Source organism: Thalassophryne amazonica, chromosome 13 (assembly GCF_902500255.1).
Source record: "Thalassophryne amazonica chromosome 13, fThaAma1.1, whole genome shotgun sequence".
Taxonomy (NCBI): Eukaryota; Metazoa; Chordata; class Actinopteri; order Batrachoidiformes; family Batrachoididae; genus Thalassophryne; species Thalassophryne amazonica.
In genome coordinates this window covers 49,808,729-49,827,562 of record NC_047115.1, presented here as the reverse complement: position 1 = coordinate 49,827,562, position 18,834 = coordinate 49,808,729, and the positions used below count along the sequence as shown (strand labels likewise).

The following is an 18,834-nucleotide window of genomic DNA, read 5'->3' as shown; positions in this document are numbered from 1 at the left end:
CGCCGTCATCAGCAATCAGAGAAGCCTCTTCAGCCACAGACTGCTCCTTCCAAAGTGCAGGACCAACAGACTGAAAAACCCCTTTGTCCCTCAGGCCATCAGACTGTACAACTCCTCACTCAGGGGGAGGAGTAACAGGAAGACAGAGGATGGGAATGAGAGGAACTCTAGTAGCCAGTAAATCAGTGTTGATCAGTATGTCTGGTATTTATCTTGCGTGTATTTGCATTTATATTTATATTTGCAAACCTTTTCTTTTTTCACTTTTGAAACTCTGTGTGCTGCTATACAATGTTGTTGGAATCTCAAGTTCCCTGAGGGAGTCTTCCTAAGGGATCAATAAGGTTCTATCTAATCTAATCTATTCTAATATAGTATTGTCCCTAAATTGTATCATAGCCCATGTACATTAATACATATCAAATCATATAAAAGAGGAGAGCTGCAGACCCCTACCAGTGCTCATTTACTGTAAATTATCAACACAATGTGATGACAAGTGATTTATTAAGAAACAGAACAATTTTACACTAATGTTTGTAGAAAATGTATATCTAACAACACAAGTATACAAAAACATTTACATTGTGTGCATTGCAAAGTCTCAATATAATGAAGCAGTCAAACCCACACACAATCACACTTTGAACCTTCATCTGAATTCCGTTCAACACTGTAAAGTTTCACATCCATGAGTAAATTGTGACTAAGATACGAGTGAATTAAGTATTTTGTTTAAATGTTTTCAGTCCATCATGTGCAGTAGGTGTGATCTTACACTGTGTTCTCTAAGCAGTGCACATAAAAATGCCACAGAAATCCAGATTGTAAAAAGCACATTAGATATACTAGGAATCAAACGCTGAAGCTACAGTTTAGTTTATCATATTATTGCAGAGATGTTCTTCGCTTCCTTTGTGTGTGGATAATGTCTTATGATTACACATTGTCCATCACACAAGAAAAGGTTGTTGGTTACGATGCAGAATCACTCAAATGAAAGTAAGTCTTGGACTTTTTATGTATGCTGGTAGACATTGAAGATGTGTCTGAAAACTGTTGCAGATGCACCATCGTTAAATATCACTTTGATGAACATGAGTCTGCACAGCTAAGGACCCCCCCCCCCCCCCCAAAAAAAAAAACAATAGGATAATCTCTATGTGGCAGTTATCTTTTCCCAAGCTTATCTGATGGAAGAGGTCACACGCGCCTGATTATTCCTCTTCCTGTAAAATAACAATTAGAAGTGCAGGACAACACCAACAACCTTGCAATGCTAAATATTATCGTGATAAAATTCAATTATGCAATTTGTCAGTGTCAACAAACAAATAAATAATTATTTACAAATGCCAGCAAAAAAAAAAAAAAAAAAAAAAAAAAATGCAAACAAGACAAAAAGCAGAGCATAAATAATTTACAAAAAGGAATTATAATACAGACTTAGTATGAACATCTTTGGCACTTCCTAAATGACTTATTCGCTCTCTCTGGAAGCACATTCAGAATGACTGGTGAAAACAGGACTGGGTGTGAGACAGTTAAGTGATTAGGCTTTGGTTTTGACATCATCTCAGCAGAGCAGCAGATAATTGCAAATTTGGGCAGAATTATACAAATTGTGATACAAGTATCAAAATTTGCATGAATCATGAAAAGTCACTTGTTCAACTTTAGACAACTAAAAAGCCAAGATGGCCACCATTTTCAAGATGCATTTGTCCACATAAAAATGAGATAGATATTCCATATTCCAACAATTGTGGGGTCAATTACGATGTTTTCAGGTCTGCAGGTATACATGTATCTAGTGGTCTTGGTATGTATGTATGTCTGTCTGTCTGTCTGTCTGTCTGTCTGTCTCTATCTATCTATCTATCTATCTATCTATCTATCTATCTGTCTGTCTGTCTGTCTGTCTAGATAGATAGATCCAAATAGGGCAGCTCTCTCAACTTGTAATCTTTAGCAATCACAGCCATCTTGGAATTTTAGGTAGCTTATTAATTGTGCAACAGATCACACTTGTATGGCCCGCACCCCACGGCTCAGAATGCATGTGACCTGCAGATTAATTGCAGAGTTTACATAAGTGTGATTTTGTGTCATGGTAGCTTGTTTTTAACGTGATAGCTGCATTAATTTTGATGCAGTTATGGTAAAATCACAGTCTGAGTAGAAGAAATACAGGTGCTCTGCACACACGTAGCCTGTTAAAAAAAAAAAAAAAAAAAAAGCAACCTCGCAGAGAGACTGGAGCTCCCACTATAACCACGTGCTCATGCAGCCTGTTACAGCTACATGCTCTGCTACAAACAGGCTCAGCGCACTTCTGCAAAAACAATCTCCATTCATGTTTAAGGGGTTGAGGACACAGTGACTGTTGTCTCTTCCCTGTGCAGCCATAAGCCCACTGAACCAACCATCTCACTCGAAGCGTGTGCACAGCCGAGGTGGCTGAAAGTCCACAGCTCCAGGAAATAATAAGTATTCCCGAATGTTTTAATGCATCTGCTTGCCATGATCAGTGGATAGGATGAATGTATTTATCCAGAAAGTGTTATGAATAAATTTATTATTGTTACCTTCTCATCAGACAATACAGATATCCTCATCTCATGCGAAAACGGTCATTGTAAACATATCAAATTTGCTCCTTTTTAAAAATTTACATTATTTTGACAAAGGCTATTTTTTTATTCACTGATACTGTTCATATTGCAATTTAACAGAACAATTAAGTATTTTATTTAAAAATATTATGTAAAAATATTGGTCACCTTGTTTTCATTCAGGGCCACAGGCAAAAGTCCTTATTTTCATTATTTGTTTTTAAAAATAAAAACAAAGTGGCATTTTTTTTGCAAACAATAATGATGGCTTTTGTGATCCATGACACCGTTTATATATATTCTCTAAAATACATACAAAAACATACTTTAGGGGATTATTCAAACCAGATCTGATGCTTGCATAATGATATCACCATCTGAATAATTTTTCACTTATCTGCTGCTCTACAAGATGTATCAAAAAGAAAGAACAGAGTCACAAGCTGTAGGAAATATGAAACATACAGCATGTTTGTGGTTGTACACAGAATCCTTTAAAAATGTAGACATGGGTGCACAAAATATAATCAGATTTCTCTCCAAAGGCTTCTAAAAATCTGTCCACTCTCATCTGTTTGTTTTTTAACCCCTGTCAGTCACCAGGAAAAGTGAAAACAGCCATGGTTTTCTCTCCAGTGGATGGATCAAGGCAAAACATGAGGTCTATGGAAAGTCTAATTTGCACCGAAATGGATTTAGTGGTGATGTGACATTTGGGAGCTTCTTGTCTTTTTTGCCTCCTGATGTTTTTCTCTCCCACCTGACTCAGTTATCTGTGGAAAGATTGAGAAAACAGCTTCCATTACTGCCACATTTAACTAGGACACGCACACAGATTCATACAAAGTGCCCCCCCCCAAGCAACAAGTTGTGCTTTATGCGCATCAAAAAGTGTGACTTCAGTAGCAGAAATGCAACTGTGATAAAGTACTTGAGCAATTTTCCAGTGTTTAGCACTCCACACAATAGCTGAAGTCTTTGGACCAATGCTCAAAGTCTTTCTCAATGCATCTGGGGCATTGGAAACAGGCATGCTGACAAAGGCAAACATAGCGTGACTTGACTTATTTCAATCTTTTTTTGCTTCAACCAACACACAACACATGATCCACCTCGTCTTTACCTTGCAAACATTGTTGGAACCTCCAGTTCATCTGAGTATTGAAAAAGATGAAGGTTTAAAGAGTTGCACTGCTTTGTTCAAAGAATAGAGGAACTTCTTTCTCTTTCAGTTAGTTAGTACATATAAACATAATGAAGCAAACCAGGGTGCAGAATATCTTACATAACTAATATCTGTAATAGGCACCGATATGACCACTAAAGCCTTGTTCTCACTGTCAAGGATTTGCATCAGAGAAGGACACATTTTGAAACCTTGTCCATACCTTGGAAGATTTTTGGGAATGGGGGGGCACTCTGTAATTCTGTCATTTTGCCATAGTCTTGTTTTAATCATGGCAGAATATTCAAGATGTTCAAAAATTTAGTTTTTCCATTGAAAGCTTCCACATGCGTTAGTAATCCCTTGTATTTTCTGTGTAGCCTGTACATGCTATGAGATCATTGGGAGGTTCTCTGAAGGTGCTGGGGTTGTGCTACAGTTTGCCTTTTGTTGGATATCACAAGTAAGGCATTTTATGGCATCCAACCATATGTGGGAGACAGCTGTGCAATGGGGATATGTGTTTTAGGAATATGTGCAATATGCATGAATCATTTGTGTAAGACTGCTGTGTAATAGGGGTATGTGCAATTTGGATATGTGTATTAGGGATATGTGCAATATGTATGAGCCAACTGTGCAAAAGGGGTATGTGCAATATTGGTGTGTGTATCAAGTTATGTGCAATATGCATGAGTTATGTAATTATGTCATGGCAGTTTTATTTGTGCAGCTCTTGGAGTCCAAGACAAATTTCTCGGAAGGGACAATAAAGTGTATCTTATCGTAAAATAGCAAACTTTAACCCAAGTGAAAAAGTAAAGCACAGTAATGTTTCTGTGAGCCTAACAAATTCTTAAGTTTTGATTTTAATTATAGACATTATGTGTGGAATCAAATATTTGACGGTATTTGAGTTAATAAATACTCTGGCTCATTTTATATTTCTAGTGTTTATCTTGTGGTTTCTACTCCTAATGCAATCTCATCCGCGTTATTAGTCTAGCAGTGATATTTCCTCCATGTTGTCATTTTCCTCATTCTTTTACTTTGACAGTTCTGCTCTGAGTGCATGTTGCTGTCTCTTCTTCCTGGGCATTCAGGTTTCTGGTTTCAAATGCATACTCATGTCCCTGTTAATTGAGTTATACGTTATCTACCTGCCACATATCATTCATTCCAGTGCCAGATTGTTATATTTGAATGCCTGATTCTTGTGTTTTATTTTAGTGTTTGATCTCCAATTACTGACCTCCATTTCCATTCTTGTTTAGTTTGCCATATGTTGGGCTTCCTGTATCATATGTTGGAATCCTGTTTACTGACACTAAATTATTCTCTTGTTGTTGCCCTCACAGACATCTGTCTGCTTAACACCCCTATTCCAAAAAAGTGCAAAAACTAGATGAATGCCTTAATCTGTCTTTCCTCCTAACAGGCTGGCTTATAAAGTGCGGCTTATAAAGTGCACACATGGCAACCTGCCCAAAAACAAAAGAAAAGGAAATGCACTCTCAGCCAGAATCTCAACAAAAGCTGCTTTGGCTTCGAATTTCTTACCCGCTGGGCCACAAAAATTGGATCTTGATTTCAAATTTGGTGCCAGCGATGGCTGTAATGACTATATATACCAAGTTAGTTCAAGATTGACAAAGATGGAACAAGAAGTTACTATGTTGCTTTAAAACATGTCCTGATTTACTATTTGGGATTAAATGGGACGGAACGGCGCTCTGTGGAATAGCACTGTAACTAAAGCCACACCTGTGTTAGCGACTATGCCGCCACTTGTTTCCACCCAGAATGCCACTATTGCAGACTGTTACTATTGCTTCAGCACTACAAGCTACTACCAAGACTGTTTGCACCTCTCATTGGTGTCATTTTCTGCTCAGGGGTCTCGGAGCAAAAATGCTGCTCTGTTGAGGTACATATGTATGAAAGAGGTTCAAAAGAAAAAAGCCCTATCTTAACAGTTGATGGAGCATGGTCTGGAGCTCAAAGTGAAGGTGTGTCTGGTGCATGTCCATCCAATTATTGCCATTTGTAAATCTGAGCACCAACCTGTGGTACTGGTTGAAAAGAGGTTGCCCAAAACAGTGGTTCCCATTCCTGGACCTCAGGGGCCCCACTGTTCTCTCTCGGCCAATTAAGCGTTAACAGACGTCTGCTCAAGACATTTAGTTGTGGTTAGGATTGGGTATCGAGAACCAGTTCTTTTCAAGTATCGTTAAGAAATGATTCGATCCACCGATATCAATAACCTTTGTGCTTAACGATTCCCTTATCGGTCTTTCAGAGCTGTTTTTGAGGGTATTTGTTGGGAAAATGATCATTCCTCTACATTGATTACAGACCCTGCAGCATGTCTGTAATCAACTGTTTCTGCAGCGCAACTCCACTTTGAAGCGTGAACCAATGAAGCAATGCTTCGATCCACTGGCTTGTTGGTTCTTTGATTCGCTGCTCTTCAGAAGCGGTAAGTCCGCTTCTTAACCCCTCTCAAAGCCATTAAAATATCGTGAGTCACTTTTGTGTGGATTAAAGTCACTAACTGGGACTCTTGTCTTGTTGCAGTCAAGAAACGAGAATCGTCCTCCATTCCATTCGCACAGCTCCAAACTCTGCACGGCTCTCTGCCGAGACAGAGTCCGGTTGGAATTAATAACTTCAAAACGAATCACCGCTTTAAATAAAATGACACCTCTTTACAAACTCTGTAATACAGACAAGAAACTACAATCGACTAAAACGTTTTTTTTTCATCCCAAAATGAGACGTGCTGCATTCTTTTTGAATTTCATCCTGACAAGCAGCACAGCAGCTGAGCTTCGCTCAGATGTATGGAAAGACATTAATGCCATTAATGTTGTGTGGGCCGCTGAAGAGGAGGTACTGCTGGCCCACCACCACCAGAGGGCGCCCTGCCTGGAGTGCGGGCTCCAGGCACCAGAGGGTGCTGCCGCCTCACAGGAGCAGCCGGGGTGACAGCTGTCACTTATCACCTACGACAGCTGTCACCAATCATCTGATCTTCAGTGGTATATCAGCAAGACGACATCTCCACCTCTTTGCCGAGATATCGCTCTACCAAGGAGGTAAAGTACTCAGCCAACTGTGTTGTCTTCCTGACATTAATACTTTGTTACTTTGTGCGTTGGATAGCAGACATTTCTTCCGACGAGAGGTGGAGGTGGTTTTCCCACCATACGTGTTGCTGGGTGCAAACGCACCCACATTTAACTGTTTTTGTTCCTCGCCAGCAGTACCAGATCCGACAAGCGGAGGCAGTGGCCACCTGGGAGTTCGGGACTTGGCGGCTCCAGTATTCCTGGGGCTCGGTGGCAGAGGAAATCGTGTGGTTCCCGTTCTGCTTTGGACAGACGTCTCTTATCTTCGAGCCTGCCCACGTGACACATTTTGTGAATTGACTTCTTTGTCTACTATTGTAATCTGCTGTGTTTGTTGTGCTTATTCACAACAGTAAAGTGTTGTTATTTGACTTCCTCCATTGTCCGTTCATTTGCGCCCCCCTGTTGTGGGTCCGTGTTCCTACACTTTCACAACAGGATATCTCACCCATCGTCATGGACCCCGAGGGGCGTCAACCGGCTGTTGAACAGCCAATGGAAGAGCAGGGCGCACAGGCGTCTGCAGGAGGAATGATCGGTGAGTTGCAGCGAATCCTCACCGCTTTTACGGCTCGGTTGGATCTAATGACCGAGCAGAACGTCCTCCTTAACCGCAGGGTGGAGGCTCTCGCCGCGCAGGTGGAAGCGCGCCCTCAGGGCGCTGCTGCGGCTCCCCCTCCTGTCGATCCTGTGCGCAACAGTGACGTTCCACAGGTCGTTCAACGACCCCTCCCACCTTCCCCTGAAGCATACATAAGCCCTCCAGAGCCGTACGGGGGTTGTGTGGAGACGTGCGCGGACTTTCTTATGCAGTGTTCGCTCGTCTTCGCACAACGTCCCATCATGTACGCGACTGATGCTAGTAGGATAGCTTATGTGATTAATCTGCTTCGCGGTGAGGCACGCGCTTGGGCTACAGTGCTCTGGGAGCAAAATTCACGGCTCCTTCTGACATATGATGGGTTTGTGAGGGAGTTCAGAACAGTGTTTGATCACCCAAATAGAGGAGAGACCGCTTCAGCCGTGCTGCTGTCAATGAGACAGGGGCGCCGGAGCGCAGCTGCTTATGCAGTTGACTTCCGCATTGCGGCTGCGAGGTCCGGCTGGAATAGCACTGCCCTCCGTGCCGCCTTCGTAAACGGACTGTCGTTGGTCCTGAAGGAGCACCTGGTGGCCAAGGACGAACCGCGGGATTTAGACGGGCTTATTGATCTCGTTATACGATTAGACAATCGGTTAGAAGAACGCCGTCAGGAACGAGACGAAGGGCGTGGCCGGGCACGCGCCGTCCCTCTCCCTTCCGGTTCTGACCGAGTTCCGCCCTCCCCACGCTCCACGGCCTCTACGCTCCGTGTGGTTACAGCTCCCCCTGCTGATGAAGCTATGGACACGAGCAGGGCCACATTTAGGCCACCAGATAGACAGAGGAGGCTGGTCCGCGGAGCGTGCTTTGTTTGTGGCTCAATAGAGCATCAAGTGAGGGACTGCCCCGAGCGGTTAAACACCAATGCCCGCCCCTAGAAACTGGGCTAGGGGTGGGCCAAGACATTCACGTGGGACATACCCATATTGCCACACGACTCCCAGTTACAATCCTTTATGAGGATTTAACCCTGCAGGCCCCAGCACTGGTGGACACGGGCTCTGAAGGGAATCTGCTAGACAGCAGATGGGCCAGGGAGGCAGGGCTCCCTCTGGTGGCGCTTACTTCACCTGTGCAGGTGCGGGCACTAGATGGCTCCCTACTCCCTCTAATCACACATAAGACACCACCAGTAACTCTGGTGGTGTCAGGGAACCACCGGGAGGAGATCGAGTTTTTTGTGACTCCTGCCACCTCCCGTGTGATTCTCGGGTTCCCCTGGATGTTAAAACACAATCCCCGGATCGATTGGCCGTCCGGGGTAGTGGTTCAGTGGAGCGAGACCTGCCATCGGGTATGTTTAGGTTCCTCGGTTCCTCCCGGTTCCCAGGCTAGGGAGGAGGTCAGAGTCCCGCCCAATCTTGGGACGGTGCCGCTGGAGTACCATGACCTTGTGGATGTGTTCAGTAAGGATCTGGCGCTCACCCTTCCCCCGCACCGTCCGTACGATTGTGCCATTGATTTGGTTCCAGGCGTTGAGTTCCCGTCCAGCAGGCTGTACAACCTCTCACGACCTGAGCGCGAATCAATGGAGACCTACATCCGGGACTCTTTAGCCGCCGGGTTGATCCGGAATTCCACCTCCCCGATGGGTGCAGGTTTCTTTTTTGTGGGCAAAAAAGACGGCGGACTTCGTCCATGCATTGATTATAGGGGGCTGAACGAAATCACGGTTCGTAACCGATACCCGTTGCCCTTGTTGGATTCAGTGTTCACGCCCCTGCATGGAGCCCAGATATTCACTAAGCTAGATCTTAGAAATGCGTATCACCTGGTTCGGATCCGGAAGGGAGACGAGTGGAAGACGGCATTTAGCACCCCCTTAGGTCACTTTGAGTACCTGGTCATGCCGTTCGGCCTTACAAACGCCCCCGCGACGTTCCAAGCATTAGTTAATGATGTCTTGCAGGATTTCCTGCACCGATTCGTCTTCGTATATCTAGACGATATACTCATCTTTTCTCCGGATCCTGAGACTCATGTCCGGCATGTACGTCAGGTCCTGCAGCGGTTGTTGGAGAACCGGCTGTTTGTGAAGGGCGAGAAGTGTGAGTTTCACCGCACTTCTTTGTCCTTCCTGGGGTTTATCATCTCCCCCAACTCCGTCGCTCCTGATCCGGCCAAGGTTGCGGCGGTGAGAGACTGGCCCCAACCCACCAGCCGTAGGAAGCTGCAACAGTTCCTCGGCTTTGCACATTTCTACAGGAGGTTCATTAAGGGCTACAGTCAGGTAGTTAGCCCCCTGACAGCCCTGACCTCTCCAAAAGTCCCCTTCACCTGGTCGGATCGGTGCGATGCCGCGTTCAAGGAGTTGAAACGGCGCTTCTCGTCTGCACCCGTTCTGGTGCAGCCCGATCCTAGTCGCCAGTTTGTGGTTGAAGTGGACGCCTCGGACTCAGGGATAGGAGCTGTGCTCTCCCAGAGCGGAGAGGCCGATAAGGTCCTTCACCCGTGTGCCTATTTTTCCCGCAGGTTGACCCCGGCCGAACGGAACTATGACGTCGGCAATCGAGAACTCCTTGCGGTGAAAGAGGCTCTTGAAGAGTGGAGACATCTGTTGGAGGGAACGTCCGTGCCATTCACGGTTTTCACTGACCACCGGAACCTGGAGTATATCAGGACCGCCAAGCGGCTGAACCCCAGGCAAGCCCGCTGGTCACTGTTCTTCGGCCGTTTTGACTTCCGGATCACCTACCGCCCCGGGACCAAAAACCAGAGATCGGATGCCTTGTCCCGGGTGCATGAAGACGAAGTCAAAACGGAGTTGTCGGATCCACCGGAACCCATCATCCCGGAGTCCGCTATCGTGGCCACCCTCACCTGGGACGTAGAGAAAACCGTCCGGGAGGCCCTGGCACGGAGCCCGGATCCCGGAACTGGGCCGAAGAACAAACTTTACGTCCCACCAGAGGCCAGGGCTGCAGTCCTGGACTTCTGTCACGGCTCCAAGTTCTCCTGTCATCCGGGGGTGCGTAGAACCATGGCAGTTGTTCGGCAGCGCTTCTGGTGGGCGTCCCTGGAGGCCGACGTCCGGGATTATATCCAGGCCTGCACCACCTGCGCCAGGGGCAAGGCTGACCACCGCAGGGCATCGGGACTGCTCCAACCGCTGCCTGTGCCTCATCGCCCCTGGTCCCACATCGGCCTGGATTTTGTCACGGGCCTCCCGCCGTCCCAGGGCAACACCACCATCCTCACGATAGTGGACCGATTCTCCAAGGCGGCCCACTTCGTGGCCCTCCCGAAGCTCCCGACTGCCCAGGAGTCAGCGGACCTCCTGGTCCACCACGTCGTCCGGCTGCATGGGATTCCAACAGACATCGTCTCCGATCGCGGTCTCCAGTTCTCCTCGCAAGTCTGGAGGAGCTTCTGCCGGGAACTGGGGGCCACGGTGAGTCTCTCGTCCGGGTATCATCCTCAGACCAACGGGCAAGCAGAACGGGTCAATCAGGAGGTGGAACAGGCCCTGCGCTGCGTGACAGCCGCGCACCCGACGGCCTGGAGTACCCATTTGGCCTGGATCGAGTATGCCCATAACAGCCAGGTGTCTTCAGGCACCGGCCTCTCCCCTTTTGAGGTGTGTCTGGGGTACCAGCCCCCGTTGTTTCCGGTGGTTGAGGGAGAGGTCGGTGTGCCCTCGGTCCAGGCCCAGCTGCGGAAGTGCCGTCGGGTGTGGCGCGCCGCCCGTTCTGCTTTGCTAAAGGCCCGGACGAGGGCAAAAGCACATGCAGACCGTCGTCGGACCCCGGCCCCTGCGTATCGGCCGGGGCAGGAGGTGTGGTTGTCGACAAAGGACATTCCCCTCAAAGTGGACTCCCCTAAACTGCAGGATCGTTACATCGGTCCCTTCAAGATCCTCAAGGTCATCAGTCCAGCCGCAGTGAGGCTTCAGCTTCCGGCCTCACTGCGGATCCATCCTGTTTTCCATGTGTCCCGGATAAAGCCACATCACACCTCACCCCTCTGTGCTCCGGGTCCGGCACGCCTCCTGCCCGGATCATCGATGGCGAGCCGGCTTGGACTGTGCGCCGGCTCTTGGATGTCCGTAGGATGGGCCGGGGCTTCCAGTATTTGGTGGACTGGGAGGGGTACGGACCCGAAGAACGCTCCTGGGTGAAGAAGAGCTTCATCCTGGACCCGGCCCTCCTGGCCGATTTCTACCGCCGCCACCCGGACAAGCCTGGTCGGGCGGCAGGAGGCGCCCGTTGAGGGGGGGGTCCTGTTGTGTGGGCCGCTGAAGAGGAGGTACTGCTGGCCCACCACCACCAGAGGGCGCCCTGCCTGGAGTGCGGGCTCCAGGCACCAGAGGGCGCTGCCGCCTCACAGGAGCAGCCGGGGTGACAGCTGTCACTTATCACCTACGACAGCTGTCACCAATCATCTGATCTTCAGTGGTATATCAGCAAGACGACATCTCCACCTCTTTGCCGAGATATCGCTCTACCAAGGAGGTAAAGTACTCAGCCAACTGTGTTGTCTTCCTGACATTAATACTTTGTTACTTTGTGCGTTGGATAGCAGACATTTCTTCCGACGAGAGGTGGAGGTGGTTTTCCCACCATACGTGTTGCTGGGTGCAAACGCACCCACATTTAACTGTTTTTGTTCCTCGCCAGCAGTACCAGATCCGACAAGCGGAGGCAGTGGCCACCTGGGAGTTCGGGACTTGGCGGCTCCAGTATTCCCGGGGCTCGGTGGCAGAGGAAATCGTGTGGTTCCGGTTCTGCTTTGGACAGACGTCTCTTATCTTCGAGCCTGCCCACGTGACACATTTTGTGAATTGACTTCTTTGTCTACTATTGTAATCTGCTGTGTTTGTTGTGCTTATTCACAACAGTAAAGTGTTGTTATTTGACTTCCTCCATTGTCCGTTCATTTGCGCCCCCCTGTTGTAGGTCCGTGTTCCTACACTTTCACAACAATTAATGTCTGAAAGGAAATGCTTTTGACAATAACTACAGATTTTCTTTATTAATATTTATGTCCAGAGATCAAGGATCCACCATATAGAGTTTATTATGTCCAAAGTTTAAGGATCCAGTGTCCAATTTGATATTTATTTACTTTAAGACTCAATAAAATGTTGTTCAGTTTCAATTCAATTTGAGTTTAATCAGCTTATAAAGCACCAAATCATAACAAAAGCTGTCTCAAGGTGCCTCACATAGAACAGTTCAACATAAAAAATGTAAATAAATAAATAAAAATGTAAAAAAATTCAAATACATTTTTAAAAACAGAAGTAAAAGAATAAAACAGATAAAAAAAAACTATTCATAAGAAAGAGAATAAAAAGAGGTTTTAAGTCTTTACTTAAAAATGTCCACAGACTCCAACTGCCTCACGGTCGCAGGAAGAACGTTCCACAGAGTGGGTGCATGATAAGAAAAAGCTCTTTGACCCGCTGACATAGAAAACCCATAAAGCCTACTTTTAGTACACAAAAAATTCACAAGAGGTATCGATAAGGGAATCGATAACGGTATCGATATCAATAAAATCTTATCGATACCCATCCCTAGTTGTGGTAGAGCAGTGCAGACTAGAGGTAACTGAGGAGCAGGATTGCGATCCACTGGACTAAAATCACCTAATTAATCATGAAAATGTTGAACTTGACATGAAAGAAACCAATCAGCTCTAGTATCAAGAAAGTAGACGCAAGTGAGAGGTTTGGTGGCGGGTTAATGGATCAGCACCAACCTGTCAGAGTGCACCAGCAGACAATGGCCATCAAAGCTCCCTCAGGTAACGCTGTTCTGCTGCCACACAATAATGATGCACATACACTTTAGTCCAGCATGCACATGGGTGCACAGAATGAGTGCAAGTGGACTTGATTTAGTAGACATGGGTGCTGGTTGTGAAAACCACAACTGTGTGGCTAGAAACTACAAACAACACTTGTGATGCACTATGCACATTGATGTGCCAGGCAGAACATAGTGTCCACTGTGTCCTGGTAACCTAGTATTTAAAACTCTACCCATGTTCCACAATGTCACTGGTTTGAGTCCCACTGTGAGCAAGCATTGGTGCTTATAACTGATTGTAAACTTCAAATCAAATGCTGCTGTTTGTTTAGCATTTAATCAGTCCCGCCTCCACCCCACGAGCCACCTGTAGGCTCATACTGTTTTATTAAGGGGGAACAACACTGTTACTGTCCTTCTCTGATCTCCTTCAAGCAAGCATATGGTGCCAAGTTTGACCTTTGATGCCAAAACATACTCGCTATCTCATGATTTAAATATTACACGTTACATAAGTGAACTGATTTCTCTAAAATCAACAACAGTAACAACATAAATATTAGTTACAGGTTTAACAAATGAGTGTTTCTTCTTACCTCTGCACTCATATTTGAGATCGGAGAAGAAGACCAGTTCTTGTGAGAAGACAAACAAGCCTAACCTTCCACCGGCAAATGTCTTGTCATAAATTGGTCCAGAATCAGCCATGATCTGTTTTCCTTCATAGACTACAACCCTGCAAAATTAAACACATTTAGTCATTAATGTGTTCATGTAGAGGCGCCGAGTACTGAATTTGTTTGATCACCGAGGATGGTTATCTCTCTCAAAATCTGCTTTCAACACATTCATCAGTTTTACTGGCAGAAATAGGCCACCTTTCACTATCCCTTTAACGCTTTGCTTTGTCACGGTCACTGATGACCTAATGTGTGTGTGTTCATGCTCGCGTGTGTGTGTGTGCTTGATCATGTACATAATCACTATTTCTATTATGTTCTCTGCTGCAATTAAGGTATTTTAACTGATAAAGAACAATGAAATAAAGATGCACAGTATAAGTAGTCCACTGGTGGAGAAGGACCAGGTTTTGTAGTTGTTGCTGCAGAGAAAGACAACCAGTGATTAATTTAGAAATAAGCTACTTACACTCAAGGGCAGTAGCACATGCGAGTGTATTATTGTCAGTTGTGGGTGTGTCCATCCCATTTGGACCAAATGTGGTGAATGAATGAATGTTATTAATGGAGAAAAGTGATTTGATTTGGTAAAAAAAAAAAAAAGGTAAAAGACAGGGTCACAGGCCAAGATTAAATGTTTAGCCAAATGCTTATGCATTATGGATATTTAGAATGGCTATTTTAACAAAGCTATAACTATAGTTATTATTAAACACTAATACGAAGTCATATATCATCTTTCTATTGATCATATAATCTTTGAACTTGTGTAATCTTGAAAGGTAGAAAGGCCTCTACTGGTGGTTGGCTCTCACTGCGGTATTGTATCACTTCCTGTTCCGGAGCACAGCGGTGTTTTTCTGTATCTGTTAGCTGTTTAATCTGCGCAGTTAGATTGATCTAGTTATCTAGATAACGATTTGTTTCCCAGTGTAATCTTCACGTGCCTTAACTAAAGCACTCCTTCTGCTGAATCACCTCTAAATTATTTACACATTATTCACTTTGCGTGTTTTTAGGAATCCGCTAGCTTAGCGCAGCTACTAGCTCTTAGCCAATTTAGCATGGCGGTTTCTCCTGTCTCTCCCGCACTTTTCTGCTCTGGGTGTGAAATGTTTAGTTATTCCTCGGCCTCCTTTAGCAGTAACGGTACTTGTAATAAGTGTAGCTTATTCATAGCTTTGGAGGCCAGGCTGGGCGAATTGGAGACTCGGCTCCGCACCTTGGAAAATTCTACAGCTAGCCAGGCCCCTGTAGTCGGTGCGGACCAACGTAGCTTAGCCGCCGTTAGTTTCCCTCTGGCAGATCCCGAGCAGCCGGGAAAGCAGGCCGACTGGGTGACTGTGAGGAGGAAGCGTAGCCCTAAACAGAAGCCCCGTGTACACCGCCAACCCGTTCACATTACTAACCGTTTTTCCCCACTCCACGACACACCCGCCGAGGATCAAACTCTGGTTATTGGCGACTCTGTTTTGAGAAATGTGAAGTTAGCGACACCAGCAACCATAGTCAATTGTCTTCCGGGGGCCAGAGCAGGCGACATTGAAGGAAATTTGAAACTGCTGGCTAAGGCTAAGCGTAAATTTGGTAAGATTGTAATTCACGTCGGCAGTAATGACACCCGGTTACGCCAATCGGAGGTCACTAAAATTAACATTGAATCGGTGTGTAACTTTGCAAAAACAATGTCGGACTCTGTAGTTTTCTCTGGGCCCCTCCCCAATCGGACTGGGAGTGACATGTTTAGCCGCATGTTCTCCTTGAATTGCTGGCTGTCTGAGTGGTGTACAAAAAATGAGGTGGGCTTCATAGATAATTGGCAAAGCTTCTGGGGAAAACCTGGTCTTGTTAGGAGAGACGGCATCCATCCCACTTTGGATGGAGCAGCTCTCATTTCTAGAAATCTGGCCAATTTTCTTAAATCCTCCAAACCGTGACTATCCAGGGTTGGGACCAGGAAGCAGAGTTGTAGTCTTACACACCTCTCTGCAGCTTCTCTCCCCCTGCCATCCCCTCATTACCCCATCCCCGTAGAGACGGTGTCTGCTCCCAGACCACCAATAACCAGCAAAAATCTATTTAAGCATAAAAATTCAAAAAGAAAAAATAATATGGCACCTTCAACTGCACCACAGACTAAAACAGTTAAATGTGGTCTATTAAACATTAGGTCTCTCTCTTCTAAGTCCCTGTTGGTAAATGATATAATAATTGATCAACATATTGATTTATTCTGCCTTACAGAAACCTGGTTACAGCAGGATGAATATGTTAGTTTAAATGAGTCAACACCCCCGAGTCACACTAACTGTCAGAATGCTCGTAGCACGGGCCGAGGCGGAGGATTAGCAGCAATCTTCCATTCCAGCTTATTAATTAATCAAAAACCCAGACAGAGCTTTAATTCATTTGAAAGCTTGACTCTTAGTCTTGTCCATCCAAATTGGAAGTCCCAAAAACCAGTTTTATTTGTTATTATCTATCGTCCACCTGGTCATTACTGTGAGTTTCTCTGTGAATTTTCAGACCTTTTGTCTGACTTAGTGCTTAGCTCAGATAAGATAATTACAGTGGGCGATTTTAACATCCACACAGATGCTGAGAATGACAGCCTCAACACTGCATTTAATCTATTATTAGACTCTATTGGCTTTGCTCAAAATGTAAATGAGTCCACCCACCACTTTAATCATATCTTAGATCTTGTTCTGACTTATGGTATGGAAATAGAAGACTTAACAGTATTCCCTGAAAACTCCCTTCTGTCTGATCATTTCTTAATAACATTTACATTTACTCTGATGGACTACCCAGCAGTGGGGAATGTTTCATTACACTAGAAGTCTTTCAGAAAGCGCTGTAACTAGGTTTAAGGATATGATTCCTTCTTTATGTTCTCTAATGCCATATACCAACACAGTGCAGAGTAGCTACCTAAACTCTGTAAGTGAGATAGAGTATCTCGTCAATAGTTTTACATCCTCATTGAAGACAACTTTGGATGCTGTAGCTCCTCTGAAAAAGAGAGCTTTAAATCAGAAGTGCCTGACTCCGTGGTATAACTCACAAACTCGTAGCTTAAAGCAGATAACCCGTAAGTTGGAGAGGAAATGGCGTCTCACTAATTTAGAAGATCTTCACTTAGCCTGGAAAAAGAGTCTGTTGCTCTATAAAAAAGCCCTCCGTAAAGCTTGGACATCTTTCTACTCATCACTAATTGAAGAAAATAAGAACAACCCCAGGTTTCTTTTCAGCACTGTAGCCAGGCTGACAAAGAGTCAGAGCTCTATTGAGCTGAGTATTCCATTAACTTTAACTAGTAATGACTTCATGACTTTCTTTGCTAACAAAATTTTAACTATTAAAGAAAAAATTACTCATAACCATCCCAAAGACGTATCGTTATCTTTGGCTGCTTTCAGTGATGCCGGTATTTGGTTAGACTCTTTCTCTCCGATTGTTCTGTCTGAGTTATTTTCATTAGTTACTTCATCCAAACCATCAACATGTCTATTAGACCCCATTCCTACCAGGCTGCTCAAGGAAGCCCTACCATTATTTAATGCTTCGATCTTAAATATGATCAATCTATCTTTGTTAGTTGGCTATGTACCACAGGCTTTTAAGGTGGCAGTAATTAAACCATTACTTAAAAAGCCATCACTTGACCCAGCTATCTTAGCTAATTATAGGCCAATCTCCAACCTTCCTTTTCTCTCAGAAATTCTTGAAAGGGTAGTTGTAAAACAGCTAACTGATCATCTGCAGAGGAATGGTCTATTTGAAGAGTTTCAGTCAGGTTTTAGAATTCATCATAGTACAGAAACAGCATTAGTGAAGGTTACAAATGATCTTCTTATGGCCTCGGACAGTGGACTCATCTCTGTGCTTGTTCTGTTAGACCTCAGTGCTGCTTTTGATACTGTTGACCATAAAATTTTATTACAGAGATTAGAGCATGCCATAGGTATTAAAGGCACTGCGCTGCGGTGGTTTGAATCATATTTGTCTAATAGATTACAATTTGTTCATGTAAATGGGGAATCTTCTTCACAGACTAAAGTTAATTATGGAGTTCCACAAGGTTCTGTGCTAGGACCAATTTTATTCACTTTATACATGCTTCCCTTAGGCAGTATTATTAGACGGTATTGCTTAAATTTTCATTGTTACGCAGATGATACCCAGCTTTATCTATCCATGAAGCCAGAGGACACACACCAATTAGCTAAACTGCAGGATTGTCTTACAGACATAAAGACATGGATGACCTCTAATTTCCTGCTTTTAAACTCAGATAAAACTGAAGTTATTGTACTTGGCCCCACAAATCTTAGAAACATGGTGTCTAACCAGATCCTTACTCTGGATGGCATTACCCTGACCTCTAGTAATACTGTGAGAAATCTTGGAGTCATTTTTGATCAGGATATGTCATTCAAAGCGCATATTAAACAAATATGTAAGACTGCTTTTTTGCATTTACGCAATATCTCTAAAATTAGAAAGGTCTTGTCTCAGAGTGATGCTGAAAAACTAATTCATGCATTTATTTCCTCTAGGCTGGACTATTGTAATTCATTATTATCAGGTTGTCCTAAAGGTTCCCTAAAAAGCCTTCAGTTAATTCAAAATGCTGCAGCTAGAGTACTAACGGGGACTAGAAGGAGAGAGCATATCTCACCCATATTGGCCTCTCTTCATTGGCTTCCTGTTAATTCTAGAATAGAATTTAAAATTCTCCTTCTTACTTATAAGGTTTTGAATAATCAGGTCCCATCTTATCTTAGGGACCTCGTAGTACCATATCACCCCAATAGAGCGCTTCGCTCTCAGACTGCAGGCTT

The 18,834-nt window shown here is 44.8% G+C and overlaps 1 protein-coding gene across 3 annotated transcripts in view; it reads right to left on the bottom strand.

The window, feature by feature from the left end:
* Positions 1-488: 488 nt before the first annotated feature.
* thbs2a (thrombospondin 2a) overlaps positions 489-18,834 on the bottom strand; it is a 56,768-nt gene continuing 38,422 nt past the window's right edge. For 2 of the 3 annotated variants that reach the window (XM_034184634.1, XM_034184633.1), the window contains exons 21-23: positions 13,904-14,043; positions 3,739-3,769; positions 489-3,388 (exon numbers count right to left, since the gene is read on the bottom strand). In XM_034184634.1, the coding sequence (XP_034040525.1) occupies positions 3,385-3,388; positions 3,739-3,769; positions 13,904-14,043 (175 nt within the window). In that variant the 3' untranslated portion in view covers positions 489-3,384. The remainder of the gene's footprint in view (positions 3,389-3,738; positions 3,770-13,903; positions 14,044-18,834) is intronic. The other variant, XM_034184635.1, reaches the window with a different exon arrangement.